General features: G+C 34.5%; 1 protein-coding gene across 2 annotated transcripts; it reads left to right on the top strand.

Annotated features, from left to right (window-relative positions):
- The first annotated feature begins 659 nt into the window (after positions 1-659).
- On the top strand, positions 660-19784 carry LOC106052509 (uncharacterized). 2 transcript variants are annotated; one of them, XM_056042331.1, is made up of 6 exons: positions 660-1058; positions 3316-3395; positions 5139-5187; positions 6513-6560; positions 15069-15116; positions 17098-19784. In XM_056042331.1, the coding sequence occupies exons 1-6, from the start codon at positions 1001-1003 to the stop codon at positions 18066-18068; spliced, it is 1254 nt and encodes a 417-aa protein (XP_055898306.1). In that variant the 5' UTR covers positions 660-1000; the 3' UTR covers positions 18069-19784. The 2 variants fall into 2 exon arrangements, with proteins under 2 accessions (XP_055898306.1, XP_055898307.1); XM_056042332.1 differs by lacking the exon at positions 15069-15116 and having other exon boundaries at positions 661-1058.
- The last annotated feature ends 558 nt before the right edge of the window (positions 19785-20342 follow it).

Below are 20342 nucleotides of genomic sequence, written 5' to 3'. Positions count from 1 at the left end.
GTAAAAGATGCACCAGAAATATGTTTGTTTGTAGATGATTCTAGTAAAAGATGCAACAGAAATATGTTTGTTTGTAGATGATTCTAGTAAAAGATGCACCAGAAATATGTCTGTTTGTAGATGATTCTAGTAAAAGATGCACCAGAAATATGTCTGTTTGTAGATGATTCTAGTAAAAGATGCAACAGAAATATGTTTGTTTGTAGATGATTCTAGTAAAAGATGCAACAGAAATATGTCTGTTTGTAGATGATTCTAGTAAAAGATGCACCAGAAATATGTTTGTTTGTAGATGCCAAAAGTTTATTGTAGATCATTTTTGGAAAGGTGCACGTGTTGATGATAAGTAAATGTTTCTAAGCATTTAAATAAAAAATGGTAAAATGTTTACTATTACAACTTTTTACGCAGAATTTCAATATGTCAATAACTCAAATTTGAAAAACCATCGGAGTTTCCCTTTAATGTTCATTTCAAGTTTTTCTCTGTCGCCACGAAAATAATAGTAGTTTTGCGAAAATGGGTTTACCCGTTAAGCCGATACATTCATATCTATTAAAAACGAAAGTAGCGCGAGATGAGTAGGATATAAAGTACAATTAAAACGGGATATTTGTGGTCGAGCTACAAAGTCGCTTGGCTACCCAACAAGTGGACTCAAGAGGCATGATGTGGATGAGAGTTGTTTAATTAGGATTTGACTCGAACTGAGCTGTGATTGCTATAAAGCTACATGATAAATCTTCTCCCATATACTCCCTCACTGACTTTAAGTCCACAAAAGAGATTGTCCAGAACCCACTAGCATGCTTAACCATGATACATTATTTAGACTAAAAATTGCACTCAATCTAAATTAATTTCATATTATCACACACTTATTGTGATACATTCGAATCATAGAGCTGGAATTGTAAAATTCATGGTTCAAATGTGTATTATTTAAATTATTTCTTTGAAGGTAATCAAGTTATGGCTCCCAGCAGAAAACATAAGGACGATGGTAAGATCCAAGATGAAGAATTGCATGGGACAAGAAAACAAGAAAATGTTGAGAGGTAAGAAATCCACAGAAAAAGTATATATTTTAAACAACCAATTAAATTGATGAATTAACCTATAATAAAGTATCAAAGTTGATAGAAATGTAACGCAAATGGGCTATGTTGGACTAATCCATTTCATTTCCTAGATTGAAAACTAGAATCACAAATTGGTCCGGAAGTGCCTTTTTTCCTTATATATCTTTGCATTTTTCAGTTCTCTTTTTAAATTGAAATGACATTATTATGCAATAATTTTAAGTATATATATATATATATATATATATATATACACACACACTGGTTGGCCTTCTTCAGTCCTAGAACGACTATGACTATGGTTCATCTCGAACTAAGTGAGATGAAAGCCTGGGCATTGTTTATGGTCGGAACAGTTTCGCCCACACAGCAGTTTCCCCCTCACCGCACAGCTGATGTGACCAAAGGAACGGAATATCCGATACAGTTTGGGATCAGTAGCGCCGCAAGCTCTGCCAGGCTGTAGCACAATAAGCCACAATCTGCCTAAAGGTCACCAGCTCCTGATTTTACCTCAGTGTTGTCTCCCGAAGCCTTTCCCGCGTTTTGGTGTAGCCGCAAGGCATAGGAGGTTTGGATTCAGAGTTTTCATTCTCCTATATGGGAAGCCAACCAAGGCTAACGAGCTCCTCCTGCCCGAAGCTTATTGGTTTAGGCGGCAGTTGCTCGCCTTTGCCCCTTCTCCTGTCTGTAGTAACGGTTCCGCCAGGCTCAGTATCTGAACCACACGTGAAGGCCAGGAGTTGGACTGGTTGTCAGAGGCTATTTGAGACGCATGCCATTGGAAGCATTTTAAAGGTAATGATAGGCTTAAGACCATTACCACTTCCGGCGTTTACAACCTTGCGGAACTATATATATACTATTTATTTTCAAAACGCTAAATTAAATGGTCGACATTGTGCGAACGCGTTTTGTTTCTTGGATCAAAACTAAAATGGCCCGGAAGTACCTTTTTCCTTAAACATGTTTTGCATTTTTCAGTTTTCTTTTTAAATTAAACTGACATTAGTAGGCTATGAATTTATGTATAACTGATAGAAAAAATATTCTGCACAAAAATATGGGGACTTAGAATCAAACCCGATACAACCTATAAAAAAAAGGACCTCAAACAAGAATTTGAAACTACACATTTATAGTACTTTATTTGAGTCTTTTACCCAAGATCTGTGTAATTTTTTTTAGGACTAGCTTATTTCAAGTACCCAGCATTTTCCGATTCACTATTTCACTCACAAAAATAAGTGTTGAAATTAAAATTAAAAAAAAAATAATTAAAAAAAAAAGTTAAAGCAATTTTATTAAACAGACCATTCGTAAAATTAGACTATACAACTTAAGACCTAAACATGAAAGCATTCTTCATCATGGCACCCGTTATGGCGCTACCAGCAAATTCTTTCTGGCATTTCTTCCTTTCCCTTATTTCCATCCTCGTGTTATCTTATATTATCAAATACAGACGCTACTTCAAAAAAAAAATGTTTACGTCCTACGCGTGTTCCTAGGTCAATCTAGTCATGCGTGTTAATCGATGGCGTAAACCCTGCTAGGTCATTGGTTATCAAATGTAAATATTTGCTTGGTATGAATCTCACTTCTCTTTTTCGTGTCTGTCCTAGTTTCTTATTGTTTTCTTGAGTTAAAGGGTCATGATTTCTCCTAGCAGCCTTTGTGAGACATTGGTCCAAAATAATGCTAAACATTAAATGCTTATGAATATAAAAAAATCGCATGGCTGCATAATGATTTACGCACCGTTTTAGTTAAATATATATATCATATTACTACGTAACTAAAAATAACTATTTGTAAAAATAGACATAATCTTTGTTATTTCAGTAAGCTAAAGTCATATGACAACTCTTTGTTTATAATACCCTTATTCTAGAAAAGAATAATAAATAGAGTTGTAAAGGAAAAATAATGTCTAGGTATTTTTATTTGAAATATGTTTGAAAATCTAACTGACAAGATTATAAAGCTTTTGTGTTTTTGCTCAAATTTAGAGAAGGCTCACTATGTATCAGTTCACCTCCTGTTATTGTTTAGAAATGAATGTAAATTTGGTATATATATATATATATATATAATATATATATATATATATATATATATATATATATATATATATATATGTATGTATGTATGTATGTATGTACGTATGTATATATGTATGCGTGTGTGTACTAAGATGTGTTCTCAATATTCGAAAACAAACTATTCTCAGATCTCAGTTCAATAATATTTGGTGCCAGAATGTCCATACAGATGGCGAAAGATGAAATCAAAGAAATCTGCACTGAAAATGTAAGTTGTTAAATAAAGCTATAATGTAGGTTTGCATGCTTAACTAAACGTCACAGACACTAAGTAATACAAGAACTGAGCTATAGTTTTGACAGCATCTCAATGCGTAGCAGCTAATCTTCCTTTATATTGAAAATATATATAGAAACTATAGAACATTTGATTCTTCAGTGATAAAAAGTGCAAAATATAAATAAACAATACCAATACTTCTTTTATTTTTACACCGCATGCACAAAAAAAAAGCTATTTATAGTTTTTCCTCCATGTAAGTACAAAATATATTTATAAAAACTTTTGTATTTTGTTAGGCACTTCTGCGGTGTCTAATACAAATAAACCAAAAGGAGGTAGCACTCAACGTAGTACTTAACGCAATAGCACCGACGAAAGGCCGAACTAATAATACAAGTTAGTCGACGATGATACTGAGTCAAACAAGTTTAATAGCAATGAAGGGAACCATCGAACGTCCACTAACTCTATATGTTCATCAAATGCGACTTATTTCTACGTTGTCCTGGAAGTAGTCTGTTTACGTCGACTTTTATTTCGTTCTATCTCTAAAAACCTATTCTTGTTTTTACTAATCACGTCATTGACATTAAGTCAAAACTTTCACTAATTCCGAAACAAATATATATATATATATATATATATATATATATATATATATATTATATATATATATATTAAATTCTTGGAATAATGTTTTTTTTAAACTGCCCAATAGCCCAAAGGTAAGTTGCTTCAGTCCTTCTTTATAATTCTGAAATAATCATCGCACAGCCCCTTGCATCGATGGTATTCTATTCCTATCTCCTCTTCCCCTCCCCTCCAGGGTCTCCTGAAACTATCTCAATTAAAGCTCTGCCTCAATGGATCTGCAAATGTTGGAAAGAAAGTGCTGTGCCACAAGTGATCCAAAAGATTGTCACCATATTTAAGAGCACCTAAGAGATTAGATGAATGTGCTCGCAATTTGATGCCAATCTGTCGATAGATCTAGATATCTCTCGATGATTCAATCATCCCACACAATGTTGTCTATATCATGCCCGCCGTATAGAGGACGAACGAAAGTCTTCTTAAATGGGCAACATACCATTGGAACCACATCCTCATAAGAAACAATGGTCAGACCTACTTTCATTCTATGGATGCAATCATACTGGGTGTAAAAGAGGAGGACCTAGATGTAAATTCTTGGGAAGACATAGCCATAGATTTGGAGAGAAGTAACTATAGGCACAGGGAGGTAGCAATGATCTGAACGGGAAAAGAATGATTCCTCAAACACCCAGTCAGGCTCTTAGTATAAGATGTATTAGGACAAGAATGCTACAAGTTGAACAATAGTCGTTTTACAACTGAAATCGACCATCAAATCATTGCAATTATTTCAATCTTTAACTCACACCACTAGCTCACAGTTACCCCAGTTTCCTCACAGTTACCTCACCATCATCAGTTACCGTTTCTCTCTCACTGACTTCACCTTACCTAACAGTGACCTCACTTTGCTCACAGCATTAATTTCTTAATTTTTGAAATGTATTACTTGTAATACATAATGCATATGCCATTACTGAACCTAATTCAGATATTTATTTTCTTGATATCTGTGAGTGTTCTGTTCACTCAGATAACGATATATACATGTACATAAATGTTAACTGAAATTAATTAACTGAAAATTGAAATCAACTCACATGTTCTAGTTATATCTATTTTTGTATATAGGAAAACCTTGAAGTAAAAGATCATTATATCGGCAATGAAACTGCATCAGGTAATTACAAGCTTTATATGTGTGGGAATGTCCTCTTTAGAGAACTATTAGAGCTACTATTTAATACATCGTTTTTTAGCGGCCCCCGAAAGGGGAAAAGACGCTATTAGTTTTGTGTGAAATGTCTGTCCGTCCGTCCCGTTTACATCTCGTAAACTAGAAAAGATAGTGAAAATCCGACATATGATATTTTAGACCATTCAAAGTTCTGATGCAACGACTACTTTTTTCTTTTCTGAAAGCGAAAAATCTAATTTTTTAAAATCACTAATGCAAGCAGTTTTTTCATAAAAATAAAATACACCACTTTTACAACTATTAACTATTAAACACTCAAACACCTGAGGCTCTTTATTAGAGGGGACGACCGATTTCCATATCTTTAACACATCTATGCAAACGGTTGTAGATTTTTTGTCAAAATTTTTGTTTTTATATTTGTATTGTTAAGTTATGTAAGTTCTGTTATAATAAGTACTATATTTACACACAAACAAATGTTTACTATTTTTTTAAAGAGAAAAATTCTATTTAGTATGCATTATAAGTTTGACATAATTTAAAACGAAAAGTAATCTTGTAAACTGCATTTTCTTGTCCTTTTATTTAAATGCAAACAATAGGAAAGATTCGAATAAGAGCTAGAGCCTTTTCAAAACAAATACATCAATTATAAGACTTCAGTTAGGGCAGGGGAGGCGCGGCAGCTGAGCGGTAAAGCGCTTAGCTTCCGAAACGGGGGTCCCGGGTTCGAATCCTGGTGAAGACTGGGATTTTCAACTTCGGAATCTTTGGGCGCCTCTGAGTCCACACACCCAGCTCTGATGGTTGGTGAAAAGTAAAGGTGGTTGGTCGTTGTGGTGGCTACATGACACCCTCATTAACCGTAGGCCACAAAAACAGATGAACTTTACATCATCTGCCCTATAGACCACAAGGTCTGAAAGGGGAACTAGTTAGGCCAGGTTCACATCTAACTTTACATTCACTTTCACCTATCCTTTGATCTGCTGGACCGTTGGGCACTACACAAGATCTGCCAACCTTCTTTCTCCATTCTTATCTGTCATTTGTCTTTGATATAATTTCATTCGGATGTTCTTTCTGAAAATATTGAAGCCTGCTTGGGTGGACCACTTCGGGGGCCGATTTTGAGTTTGTGTTTCCACACAAACTGTCTTTGTAACCTTGTTTATTACAATAAGAACATTTTCTAAAGCATGTAGGTCAACCAGCTCGGTGTTTTCTTATAACTAGTTCAATTAAAAAAAATTCTTGGCATTACATTGCAATCCATTAAGTTGAACACATTTTCTCATTGACAGCTTTGTCTGATGTTGAGATGGAAGACGATGGTTTAGATGAAATTTATGGTAATTATAAACATATTTTATATTTTCTATTAATCAAATTTCTTAGCAAAATTTAAAAAAATATATTTTTACCCCTGTAGATTTTTTTTCTCTGTATCCTACGTTTTAACTATAGTTAGCAGGTCATCGTGGGGTCCAATCACTGATGTAGTCCTTTCTTTTATCTCTTCGTTTGTGATGCGGTCTTTAACTTTAATGCCTAGGATCCTTCTTTAGCATCTCTATTCCATTGCTAGCTCTCCAGTCAGTGTCTATCGCAAGCATATAAGAATGTGGCCAGGAAACTCATCAGTCTGATTTTAGTGTGGAGGGCTATGCCTTTGACTTTCCATATTCCATACTCTTAAGCGAGCAATACTTGTATATATATATATATATATAGTACCAGGTGACCGAGCCTCGCTCGGAGGAATAATCTATTAACGAAAATTATTTACCCGAACTTATTTTCTAATGACGAAAATGAGTTATGCTCTTATGATATGAAAACTCTGGATCTATATTATGTAATAATGAAATATTATAAAAGGCTATAAAAAATAAATATTAAGAGTGAATTAAGCTATATTTTTAAAATTTTTTTTTTGCTTCTGAGGCTAAACAAATGTATGGTTTTCTGTATATATATATTTTTTTCATTTTTAATGTTTTATAGATCTAAATTATTATTTTTTAGAAGGGTATTATAGTTGATCAAATTGTTAATTTAATGTAATTACTTTAAATTAAACTAATCATAATAGGGTTCGTATATGTCTATATGTGCATCATATTCTTTATTTTATTTTCAAGTTTCCTTATAAGTGCAGATATTTATCATTATCTGAAATCCACGCGTTTTCAAATAACAGTACCTAGATGTTTATGAAGAGTAGTATGTAGCATGGGCGTAGCCAGGGAGGGGGGTTTGGGGTTCAACCCCCCCCCCCCCCGAAATGAAATCCCCGCAGGGGGGTGGGAACGGAATTTAGTGATTGATTTTTTGCTTTAATTTTGTTTATTTTAGGTGAGATTTTAATACTGAACTATCACTTGCCCCAGCACAGTAAAGGAGGTTTTGAGTTTAAACCCCCCTACCGGGGGGGGGGGGTTCGAGTTTAAAAACCCCTACCAGGGGGGTTTGAGTTTAAAACCCCCCCTACCAGGGGTTTTCGCGGATAAATTCCCCTCTTCTAAAAACACGACCAAAAAAAAATGCAAACGACAATCCACCAAATTTCACGAGCACAGTTAAGGAAGATTTTGATTTTTAACCCCCCTCCAAAAGTTACGATAAACCCCCTCTTCAATATGAAAATAGAAAATTACTCACTCAAAATTCTATGAGCGTAGCCAAAGGGGTTTTGAGTTAATCCCACCCCCTCTTCGGTAGGGTTTGAAGCTAAAAAATAGCTCTTCAATACCCGGTATAAAAAAAAACCCGCAAATTACGCACTCAAAATGTTATAAGCGTAGCTAAATGGGTTTTGACTCAGTTTTAAATTTAAACCCTCCTTCAGCGAGGTTTGAAGCCAAAAATACCTCTTCAATATTAAAAACAAAGCTAATTATACACTCAATATGTTATGAGTGTATTCAAAGGGGTTTTGAGTTTGAACTCCCCTCCAGTTGACTTTGAGGCTAAAAAATACATCTCCAATATAAAAAAAGAAAATTACACACTCAGAAATCTGTGAGTGTAGCCAAAGGGGTTTTGAGTTAAACCCCCCTTCAGAGTGGTTTGATGCAAATTACACACTAAAATTATTTGAGCGTAGCCAAGACAATTGGAGGTTTTGAGTTTAAATCCCTCTCTTACAGATGGCTTTTTAAAAAGTTTAAAACCCCTCCAGATGGTTTTGAGTTTAAAATCCCCCTACAGAGCGTTTTGAGGTGGAATATTATTCTAAAGCAAACTACAGTTACTAAATTCTATGACCGTAGCTAGATGGGGTTTAAAACGTGTAAAACGTGCACCTAGTAACAAAGTAAAACCGAGCATTTGTTCCTAAGAGACTAAAGAAGCGTTATTGTGAGGCATCTCTGTTACTCCGACAACCTTGCAGCTTACTAAAAAAAAAGATTGCCAAGAATATGTTCGTCCCCCATACGGAATAAGTGCCCTGCAAAGCGTGACTGTCGGATCATAAGAAGGTCATGCCAATTTGCAAGAATATCGCTGTTTGTACTGCGGTCTTTGGTGAAGTCGTTCAAGATTTCTTAGTTGCTTTCTATAAAGTACTCATGTCTCAGATCCACATAGAGGGGTTGAGAGAATCACTGGTTGACAGGCGGAGCGATTTATTTCGCCACACTCTCACTTGGAGGCGTCCAAAAGCACGACTATCCCTGATCACATATCAACCTCTCTTTAAAGCAATGCGTCATTTGATACTATGCTTCCCAGATAATGTGAAATTATCTACCACTTTAAGGAATGTCTATGCGCGGTGATCTTTGGGATGAGTAGGTTTTGTTGGGTGACTTCTGGAACATGACTTTTGTTTTACCCGAGGTTTATAGGTTAACCAAAAAAAAAAAAGCAGCAGTGTGATGAAAATTCGTTGACCGCGAGCTGAATATTATCAAGACCAGCCTTAGGCCTATGCTGCCGCAGTGGTCCCCGAAGGTTCAAAAGCCCCGCGCTAATTCTAGGTGTAAATTATTAAATTAAACCATTATAATTTATAATAGGGTTCCCGTGGTCTCCTTGTTTTCAAGAAGCTCCTGGAAATCTCCTGAAACTCATAAAAATGTCCTTAAAAAGACAAAATTGTCACTTTGGGGTGTCAATCAATATGGTAAACGCCAGACCTACGCGTGATAAAAAAAAACCGGCATCGTCAGCTTTTATTTAATAAAAATTTAATGCAAATACGAATTTATTTTCTTATACGAAATCTTTATTTTCACTTATTATCCTTATCCCTACCCTTACTGGTCCGCACGCAATCCATTTCAAATAGGGCCCGCAAATGTTAGGGCCGGCCCTGGTTGTGCAAGAAAGGCATAGATAAGCTGTGTTATGACCATTTCCTATGTTTTGGTATGGGACAGTAGACTTCGAAGCTTAAACACATTGCAATAATTTACCAGCAAAATAATAACAAAGTAAAAACTACCTACGGGTGTACGCAATTAAAGTGTAAACAATTTATAAAGCCTTGAAAACACAATAACTAATCATACATAAAGATATTTAATTTCATTATTTTTCTTTCATAGTCTCATAATAGATCAATCTACAATAAGACAGTGGGCAAATGTTTAATTAGGCCAATGGAATCATTAAAACTTTTTCTTGTTTGCGAAGAAAAAGTCTTAGTGTACTGCTGTGAGCCTAGTGACGTAAGCGGTGTCAATTTTTTTCCCATAGACGTCATATAGAAAATTTCATTCATAAAACATTCAAGCCAAAATTATTTTTTAGATAATGAGCCATTTTTAAACCGATATAACGGTCGACTTCGAGTTTTCCCGATGTGGCCAATGAGTTGAGAATTTTTTTCTTACTATTATGCACACATCTTGAAATTTTAAAGAAAATCGTTAGAGCCGTTTTCGAAATAAAATTTATATATAAATATATATACTTACATACATACAAGAATTGCTCTCTTAAGAGTATAGGATATACAGGAATTGCTCGCTTAAGAGTATAGGATATGTATATATATATATATATATATATATATATATATATATATATATATATATATATATATATATATATATATATATATATATATATAAATTTTATTTCGAAAACGGCTGTAAGGATTTTCTTTAAAATTTCAAGGTATGTGCATATTAGTAAGAAAAAAATTCTCAACTCATTGGGCACATCAGGAAACTCGAAGTCGACCGTTTTATTGGTTTGAAAATGTCTCATTATCGAAAAATTAATTTTGGCTAGAATGTTTTATGAATGAAAAATTTCCATATCGTGAAACGGGAAAAACGCTGCTTATGTCACGAGGCTTACCGCAGTATACTAAAATATTTCTTTGCAAACAAGAACGAGTTTTAAAAAATCAATAGACCTAATTAAACATTTGCGCACCATCTTATTGTAGATTTATTTATTTTGGAACTCTGAAAGAGAAATAATGAAATTAAATGTGCCGATGTGTTTTAAGTGCTTAATCAATGTTCTACACCAGTGGTTCCCAAACTTTTTTGTCTCGTAGACCCCTTGCTATGTTTTCTGGCTTTCGGTAGACCCCCATCTTAACTTGTAATGAATTTTTGCAAATTCATCAAAACATTTTTAAAACTAATTTCTTAGTGTAGTGAGTTAAAAAGAGAAAAACTAATTTAAAGCCACACATAATAGAGATGTGGGGTTTTTTTTTATTGATAAAATTCAAATTAAAACTAATTAAAATAACAATTTATAATTATTACTGGAATCACCAAACACATTGGAAATTTTTTTTTTTTTTTTTTTTTTTTTTGCACCTCTATTCTCCGTTGCTATGGATATTATGTTTCATGTAGCAATTTGTTGTTCTATGAATTAGTTCTCAAACATTAAATAGTAATCAATTAATTAATTAGCCTTAAGTATCATTGTAAAAGTTTACGCAAAGAGTTTCTCGTGTATTTTTGTATCTTTTACGTCTGGCTCAAATATTGGGTGCGCAGAACTGTTTTCACTAACAGGAGAAGGGATGAAGGTGAGTACCTAGTGAGTACCTAAACCAGTAAGCTTTCGGCAGGAAGGGCTCATTAGACATGGCTTGCAGCGCACCTAGCAGAAGGAAAACTGAATTCAAACTGTGCTGCCTTGCAGCTATACCCGAACATGGGAAAGATTTTGTGGGTCAACCCTGTTAAAAATAAGGAGCCGGCAACCTTTGGGCAGTTTGTGCAGCACACAGCGCTACACCCTGTCAGAGCCTGTGACACCGCTGATCCCAAACTATATATATTGTTTGTAAAGAATTATAAAAGAAGCTTTTAATTTTATAACTCATGCCACAGATGTGACCTTGAACTGTATTGTTGCTTTAAGAAATTCGTCTAATAATATCTGATGTAGATTTGTGTATAACAGTTATTTAAAACTACAACGGCGGCTAAAATCAATGTTTTACCTATAGTGTTTTCCGTATTTTGCTATATGTAAAGAGATTTTGTAAGACGCTCACAAACTATTATCTTCTCTAAGATAAGATGTCGAAGAGAGATTGTGTGGGTCTATTCTGATCTTTGAGTGTTCGAACGTTTTTCAAATCTTTATCGATTTTGTCAGGGTGCAGGCATTGTCTCAAATGATCCTCCAGCATAATTGATTTCATATCGGTATAAAAAGGCACTTAGGCAGCCGCTAGTATGACAAGGAAGGAATAAATACCAATTTTAAATAATCAACGCTGTACAGTCTATATACTTTTTGTTAAACATTGATTGCATGTAGACAAAATGAAGCTATTTAAATGAGTATTTAAATTAGATACAACAATTTTTCGTTTGAATAGCAGGATAAATATTTAAAGGATCAACTCGGGTACCAATCATATATTAATTATGAAAGAATTACATTAATTTGATGTTAAAATTAATTAAAGTCACGACCTGTTTAAATGGAATCTATATATTAACGTAGACCCCCGTGGACATCTCATAGACCCCCAATATTTGTTTTCCCTTTCGTAGACCCCTTGGAAGTCTTCGTAGACCCCTGGGGGTCTATATAGACCACTTTGGAAATCTCTGGTCTAGACCAGTGAAAAAAAGAATTGGGGGTCTATGACATACAAATGGGGGTCCACGAGAGTGGATCTCATTTAAGAAGGTCTTGAGTTTAATATCAATCTCACATTAATGGAATTAACAATTAAATCATACAAATATACATTATTTATACTTTAATATAGGTAGGCCATTAAATTTTTATTCTATTATTGGAATAAAAAATATTTTAAATTTTAATACTTCAATAAATAGCTTAATTTGGTCTACAGATAACTAATATTTAACATGGCCGAATCTAAATATAAAAGTAGACAGTGGTGTTAATTTCTAAAATTTTTAACAACATTTTATGTAATGACACTATGAAACCATCTAAGCTGGAGGATCGTTGGAGACAATGCCCACCCCCCCTTGATAAGATTTGAAAAACTATTGAACACTCGATGATAAAGTTGAGAAAAGACCTACAATGCCTTTCACATTTTAAGGAAGATATGATGGTTTGCAAGTGTCTTAAAATATCTTGCAAAATTATGAAAACATCATACAATAGGCGAAAAGATGAATGATTTAGCCAACCGCTGAAGTTTTTAAAACTATTTTGTACACAAACCTGCATCTGATATTATTCAAGAATTCCTCTAAGCAACAAAAAGACCAAAGGCCAATGGATGAACTGAGTTGTGACCACGAAAGCGGACCAGTCAACCGTGCCGGTAATGAAGCCTTTTGTTTATTGGCACATGTTCGTTTATTTGTGGATAAAGACATTCACGAAATAATTTCTTTCTGTGAAAACTGATCATTGATAATAAAATCGAATGCACATTTGATGTTTTGTAGGACTATTTCGAAGAAAAAAGCAAGCCCTGTAACTATTATATCAGTAGCAACAAATGGAGCACCTTTCATGGTTGGGTCCTACCAGGGTGTTACTAATTCACTGAGTAGCTAAAAAGTAGGAGATCTAGATTGCAGGAATATCTTCAACGCAGTCATCAGAAGCTAAATACGCAATTAATTGCTCAAATGTATAGAGTTATTAGATGTCGAAGATCTAAATTTGAAACGAAATTTAAGAAGAAAATCAGACATTTCCTATTTTAAAGACTTGTTTCATACATTCACTGAGGTTAACTTACATATGTTATGACTTTTTCGGTCTTCACTTGGGTTAGAAATTAGCAAAAAAACACACTAGAAGTTCATAAATTAGCAAAATTGCATTCGGGCAATATTAGCTAAGCAGGGGGTCTACCAAATACCGGGGAAAATGTCAAGGGGTCTACGACCCAAAAAAGTTTGGGAACCACTGGTCTAGACTGTAGGAGGACTTAAGAGACTTTATATTTAATCGCCATGTACAATTACTTTTAGAACTAACAGAACATTAAAGCAACTGTTCAGATTAGTAGTCTTTATCCGATCCTTCATTTTGGTAATTACAAAAATATTCCCAAAATGACTTCGGGTATATAACCTTCCTTATGAAATTATTTAACCGAGCGAGGCTCGGCCACCTGGTACTGTTTTTGAGTTTAGCAAGTAATGCTTTTGACGGTGCGATTTGGGCCAGTAGTTCAGGTTTGGTTCCCTCATCTGAGACGATAGCTCGTAGGTATTTAAAACTACTGACACTTTTACCGCTTTTATAAAACCCTGTTGACTATTTGCCATAATTTGAATTTTTTCGGTATTTATTTGTCTATGTACATCACCAAGTCAGCCAGTTCTTCTTCTGACCCTGTTAGGCCACCTATGTCGTCCGCGAAGTGTAACTTAGTAATTCTTCTTCCTAAAGGGTCTGAATTACTTTTATTATGTTTTATTTATGTTGTACTTTATCATTGTCACCCAGCGTGCCCCATGCCATCGTAAAAAAAAAGCAAATAATAATCTTTGGCCATATATCAAATCTACGGGGCTAGCAAAGATCTTCTTCTAGGGAAAAGTACCAGGAAAAAGAAAAAGAGGCTGACAGAGAAAATGATGCAAAAATAACATAAGAGAATGGACGGGCCTGCCATTGAAAGAGGTTCTAACAAAGGCAAAAGACAGAGGAATGGAGAATGACGTTTGATAAATCTTGTGTGGTGCCCCAATGGTCCAAAAGACTAAGATAGGTGAAGGTGAAGGTATCCTATAATTATTCCCTTTAGTTTTCTTATAAGACATTGGACTTCTAATAATACAATGAACTCCTTGTCTTCTTTTCTGTTCCAGTATTTTTTTTCTTGTATTTGGTTATCGAATCTTCTATATGGATTTCTAATGTCTGCAAAAGGGTTTATATTAATAACCAAACTCTTTTATTTTAAATGCGCTATTGTCAAGTATTCGTTTCTGTCACAACTTAATTTTTACCACATTACTTCACTAATTTTTTTGTTTCAGAATCTCATCGGCTTTTGACTTTTGTCATAGTGGGCTGTGATAGTTCCTTAACAAAATCGTTCCAATTTTTCTAGTCAGTAGCTGTTTTTAGCAGGATATCAAGATAGATGGCCGGTTCATTCTTTTACGTTGTTCAGTTAGCTTTTCCTTGGACGACCATTTCTTTGGGCTCCTTTCACTGTACTGTGTACTCCACTGTACTTTGAAGGATGTCTTTGGACAGTGATATATCAAAAATAGTTTAATAATATCTTGATTTTTATCTGTTAGTCATTTAAATAAGTTTTTTTTTTGTTTATTAGAAATTTTAATAGCAACATTTTGTAATACATGTAAGTCAACCTGCTCGGGGTTTTCTTATAACTAGTTTAATTTTTAAAAATTCTTTGCATTACATTGCGTTTCATAAAATTAAATACATTTTCTCATTGACAGCATTGTCTGTTGTTAATAAACAAGACAACGGTGAAGATGAAATTTATGGTAATTTCAAACATATTTTATATTTCTTATTAAATTTCTTAGTGAAAAAAAATATACCCCACTACTTAACGTATTAATTATCCTCTGCATCTAACTTTTATTCCCGTTTTCCCTTTAGTTTTCTTGTTAGACATTTGACTTTGTTATGACATGATTAGAATTTAGTATTTGTTTCGGGAATAAGGGGAAAGTTTTACTTAGTGACAAGTGACGTGACAGATCTTTAAAAAACAAGAACGCTCTAAGTGACGCTACAAAGAAGACGCTTCGTGTAGAGCAGTAGAATAGATATACGGATTTACGGAAAGACATTGGACGGATCCCTTTTTAAGTATTAAAGTATTCATGAGTGTTTGATACTAGCGTCGACTACTTTTTATTGATTGTTTGGCATTTCGCCGGTGTTCCTGATTTGGTTACCTCATGATCATTGCATTGATTACATTCAACACCGCGGAAGAGCCACAACAACTTCTAATAATAAAATAAACTCCTTGCCTTCTTTTCTGTTCCAAGATTTTTCTTGGTTTATTAACTTTTATTACACTCGGAACTTCGGTTCTCGTATCTTCTTCCATATTGTTTGCTCAAGTCTACAAAAGGGTCTATATTAATAGTCCATTTCTTTTGTTATAAATGTGCTATTGTCAAGTATTCCCTTTTGTTATAACTTAGTAGTTTTTACCTCATTACTTCACAAATGCGTTTTTTTTCAACATCTCATCCGGCTCTTGACTTTTGTCATACGGGTGCTGTGATAGTTCCTTAACAAAATCGTTCCATTTTCCCCAGTCAGTAGCTGTTTTTAGCAGGATATCAAGATAGATGGCCGATTCATTCTTTTACGTTGTCCAGTTAGCTTTTCCTTCGACGACCATTTCTTTGGGCTCCTTCCACTGTACTTTGAAGGATGTCATTTGACAGTGAAACATAAAAAATACTTTAATATTATCTTGATTCGTATCTGTTAGTCATTTAACAAAAGTTCAGCTTTTGATGCATTATGTTTTAAAATTCCTTTAAAAAGGGTTTTTAACATATTGTTACGAATCTCACTATCCAGGCTCTCTGCAAACTGCACCATACACCACCAACTTAAAGGACTTGACAAGTCAGGGCTCCAAAATAACGTAAAGGTTTAATGTCCATAAATAACAGCCAATACTGTACAATTGGCAGCACGTAGAACAGTACAAATAGCTCTGCGATAACAAATATCTCTCCGATAGCACCGTTCCGCCGTATCAAGTCTTGCACTGGCCTCTCCGTCTCGTTCCGGGCTTGCACTGGGTTCAACAGTTCGGGACTGACTTCACACACTTGGGCTCGTTGTGTCGGACTCGATCACAGACCAAGATCAAGACGCCGTTCGTCTCAACTGTACTTGACAGTACTCCGCACTGAACCGTCGTAATGCTCCGTACAGAACAACACCGTTGAACTGTGCTGTAGTCGACCGTGTTCTGAACTCCTGTCGTGAACCCGCTTTCTGAACCGTCTTGACTGCGACACCTCCGCTCTTTATATAGGGTCCCTACTGGCCTTCTAGAACCGGACAGAACGCCGCTCGACGTTTCTAGGTGGTCAGATGACTACAACCCTCGTGACGCTAATGAGCTCTGTTCACGACGCCGATCCTACTCGAACCTTCATGTTGTTAACTCGTCTCGGCCGATCGTCGTAACTCGTCACGGTTGACCGCTCGTCTAGCGCTGGCCTGGGGCGATTTGCGTCGGCTGACTACACTCACACCACTACCCCTCTATGTGCCACCACCAGGTTTATAACACTATTTATAGCCTCATCTTTTTGTTTACACTACTAGATGTATGAAGTTTCTGTTTTTTTTACCCCGTCCTATAATATCTGTTTGTCGTAATTGACTCTTTACTGTATTAGTATTAATTAAAGTTATCAAATTTGAGAAAATTGTGAATATTTTGATATTTAAAACTGATTTCGTATATTCATCTTTCCACAGGAGAACATGAAATTCAGGAGTGTGAATGTCAGGAGGAAACAAATTTTAGTCAATATTTTCAACATTGCGATAAGGATCATAACAAATATATATCTATTGATGAATTCAGTTTAGAACATCTACCTAAAGCATTATCTGACAGTATTTTTTATGACTACATCAAATTTATTGCTGACTTGACAGTTAGAGTGGACGTTAAAATGACCAGTCCACGCAGACCTGAGGTTTGGCAAAGGACAAAAAATGTCAAATACCCCTCCTACGACTTAAGGGGTAAAACAAACTTAAGAACAGGGACTGGAATTGTTAGCTTGATTTATAGGTTCACCAATGGAATTAGAAATTCTGGAGGTAGATATGAAAAAAAACACACAAAATGCTGGTGTAGAAAATGTCAACATTCAGAAATACCCAGTAGTATGTGGTGGGAGTTTGATGTTGATACCGCCAGTCATGTGGTTTTTGACGAAACAGAAGCAGACAACACTTCAGTATTATTGTTTTACGATAGAAAAGAAAGTCAAAATGTCATTGTTGATACGGTAACATTTAAATATAGTGAAGTTTGTAATTACAATGACAGATGCTATTTGCAATGTGTGACATGTGACGAAAGTTTGGGAAAGAAACTAGACACAGTGTGGAAACAGTTTCACAGGAAATTTTCGACAACAGCTTTGACGAATTACATAAACTCTACCAGAGTTTTGGAAAATTTTATGTTCATTGTGTCACATCCACATGGATCTCCTAAAATGATCAGTATTGGTCAATGGAAGGACAAAATCCATAAAACTTCAGGCCAATTTCAATTTACTTACACAGCTAGCACTTGCCGAGGAAGTAGTGGTGCCTGCGTTGTGTGCTTGGGATATACTGGACTTTTGAGTCACCTTACACACAGGGGAACAAGAACAAATTTAAGATTAAATCACAGTGGAACTGGTCATTTTTTAAAGTATAAAGTGTGAAGTGTTGAGGCTAACAATATTGATATTTTAAATATTTTGTGTTACAGTTTTATATTAAGCATAGATCTGAATCATTCATGTAATTAATTTGAAATAGTTCTCGAATATTAATAATATTGCTAGTGCAATGTCATACTTACGGGATGCTCAATGCACTATGGTCCAATCACTTTTGTGGACCAGTTTGGGGAGGGGAAGGAAGTTGGGGTATCTGGGAGGTTTTTAAAAAGAAATTTAAATGAAAAAAAATGAAAAAGTTGTTTCATTTAATTTCGAACTCAATGGCTCAAGCCCACATACTAACTACTGAGCCAGCCAAGAGCGTATGAAAATAAAAGCTTTTAGGTTATCTATTGTTAATTAAAAAATCGTGGGCGACAATCTAATTCTCTCTACAGGGCTTATTTCCCCTTATCTAGAACTGAACTATTTAAATCAAAACTAATTAACTATGACTCGTAAAATAATGTATCCATTTTACGATTGACTTATGGTATGTAAGAGGCAACGAGTAATTGTACAAAGTTTCAACCTGATCCAATAATGGAAAGTGAGAGAAATACTGTGTACAAGATTCCATTCAGATATAAGCTTTGTAATTTATAAAAAAAGGGAAATTGGGAAACTTAAAAGAAATAAAAAGAAATTAATCGTGTCATTTATGCTAATCTTAAAATTTATCATATGATAAATGCGTCTCACAAATGTCTTAAACTTGCATTTTTCCCTTTTTGTTTTCGATGTCAAATAATATATGAATGTTAACTTACTCTAATATTTAAACAAAAATGTTGAACTTGTTTAAATTACATTTTTTAACTGCTGTAACTCCACAACCTTGTGTTCTTTAAACATGCCACGAAGCATCCATTATTAAAAATAATTCTGAAAATGTAGATCTAATATGTGAAGGATTTTCTACGTACATATAGCGCTCGTAAATCTGTCGTGATACTCGTAAGATTATCTTGGTGTTGAGTAAGTCGCGGACTTTGTTTTGTTACGCAAAAGTCCTCAACATCATGGGCAAAAAAAAAGTTTTTGACAGTCGGGAGAAATTCAATCGATCTGACAAGAAAAGTCGAAAGTCGAGAAAAATTGTGTTAGTGGAGAGATTTTTTATTTTTTTTTTCAGAACACTTGAGTCGATCTTGTTGCAGACTGCTTTCGCAAAGATACACTGTTTAAAAAATCTTACTTTGAAGATTAAACACCGTAGGCCTGTATTATTTTAAATATATTAATTTTGGAAACATTTCTATTAATGTCGTATTACTTTGTTAATATTGGATTTATGACTATGAAAATACTTTTTTTGTTGCTTTAGAAATAAGTTCTTTAGTTATGTCTGGACGTTGCAATCCCTCTTCGGGGAGATGGGCTAAGCACAGATTGAGAAACGCTGTAATAAGTGTTGATTTTTGTGTTATATGTTTTTTCGGTGCTTCTATACTTCGACTGTAAGCTGCAAATGTATTTTATTTTTTTATTTTGTAATTTTTATAATTATATTATTATACCTACATGTATTTTTATTACTAGCATTAAGATGTATTTGGACTTTGAACGTATCATGATTCGTTAATTCACTTATTTTTATGCATTGAATGCGTAAGTTACAGATCTGACAAACATAAAATACACGTACATTGTAAAACTTTAACTTTTGATACCAACTATTACATATATAATATTACATTATTAATCAAACTGTAATCTACTTTTACTAAATCTTATCATTGTGTGTCATGTTGTGTGATATGCGATTCGTAATGCTTCCAGTGTGTCCCTATCGGTATCCTATCCTAAACTGTAAATGTATTTTCGTATATAAATGATAGTGTATTTTATTAACTATAATGCTATAATTCATTTGATGTCCTTAGCATCGTTGCACCTTTGCTATATAGCTTGTTTTCTTTGCGTTATGTTGTTCTCTACTTTTTGTGTGGGTAGTTCTAGTTAAACAGTAGCTGAACGCTAGTTAAACACTAGTTAAACAGTAGCTGAACACTAGTTAAACATTAGTCAAACAGTAGATGAACACTAGTTAAACATTAGTAGTTGGACAGTTGCTGAACGCTAGTTAAACATTAGTAGTTAAACAGTATGTGAACGCTAGTTAAACACTAGTTAAACTGTAGCTGAACACTAGTTAAACATTAGTAGTTGGACAGTTGCTGAACGCTAGTTAAACACTAATTAAACAGTAGCTGAACACTAGTTAAACACTAGTTAAACTGTAGCTGAACACTAGTTAAACATTAGTAGTTG

This window comes from Biomphalaria glabrata, chromosome 9 (genome assembly GCF_947242115.1).
Source record: "Biomphalaria glabrata chromosome 9, xgBioGlab47.1, whole genome shotgun sequence".
Lineage (NCBI taxonomy): Eukaryota > Metazoa > Mollusca > Gastropoda > Planorbidae > Biomphalaria > Biomphalaria glabrata.
The sequence above is the reverse complement of the archived record's forward strand: the minus strand, read 5'-3'. Positions and strand labels throughout refer to the sequence as shown.

Bases quoted from the DNA above. Each gene is read 5' to 3' on its own strand.
- LOC106052509 (XM_056042331.1), top strand. From the start codon at position 1,001: ATGGTAAGATCCAAGATGAAGAATTGCATGGGACAAGAAAACAAGAAA. The intron at 6,561-15,068 runs GTAATTATAAAC...TCTCATTGACAG, and splicing joins TGGTTTAGATGAAATTTATG to CATTGTCTGTTGTTAATAAA. The intron at 15,117-17,097 runs GTAATTTCAAAC...ATCTTTCCACAG, and splicing joins CGGTGAAGATGAAATTTATG to GAGAACATGAAATTCAGGAG.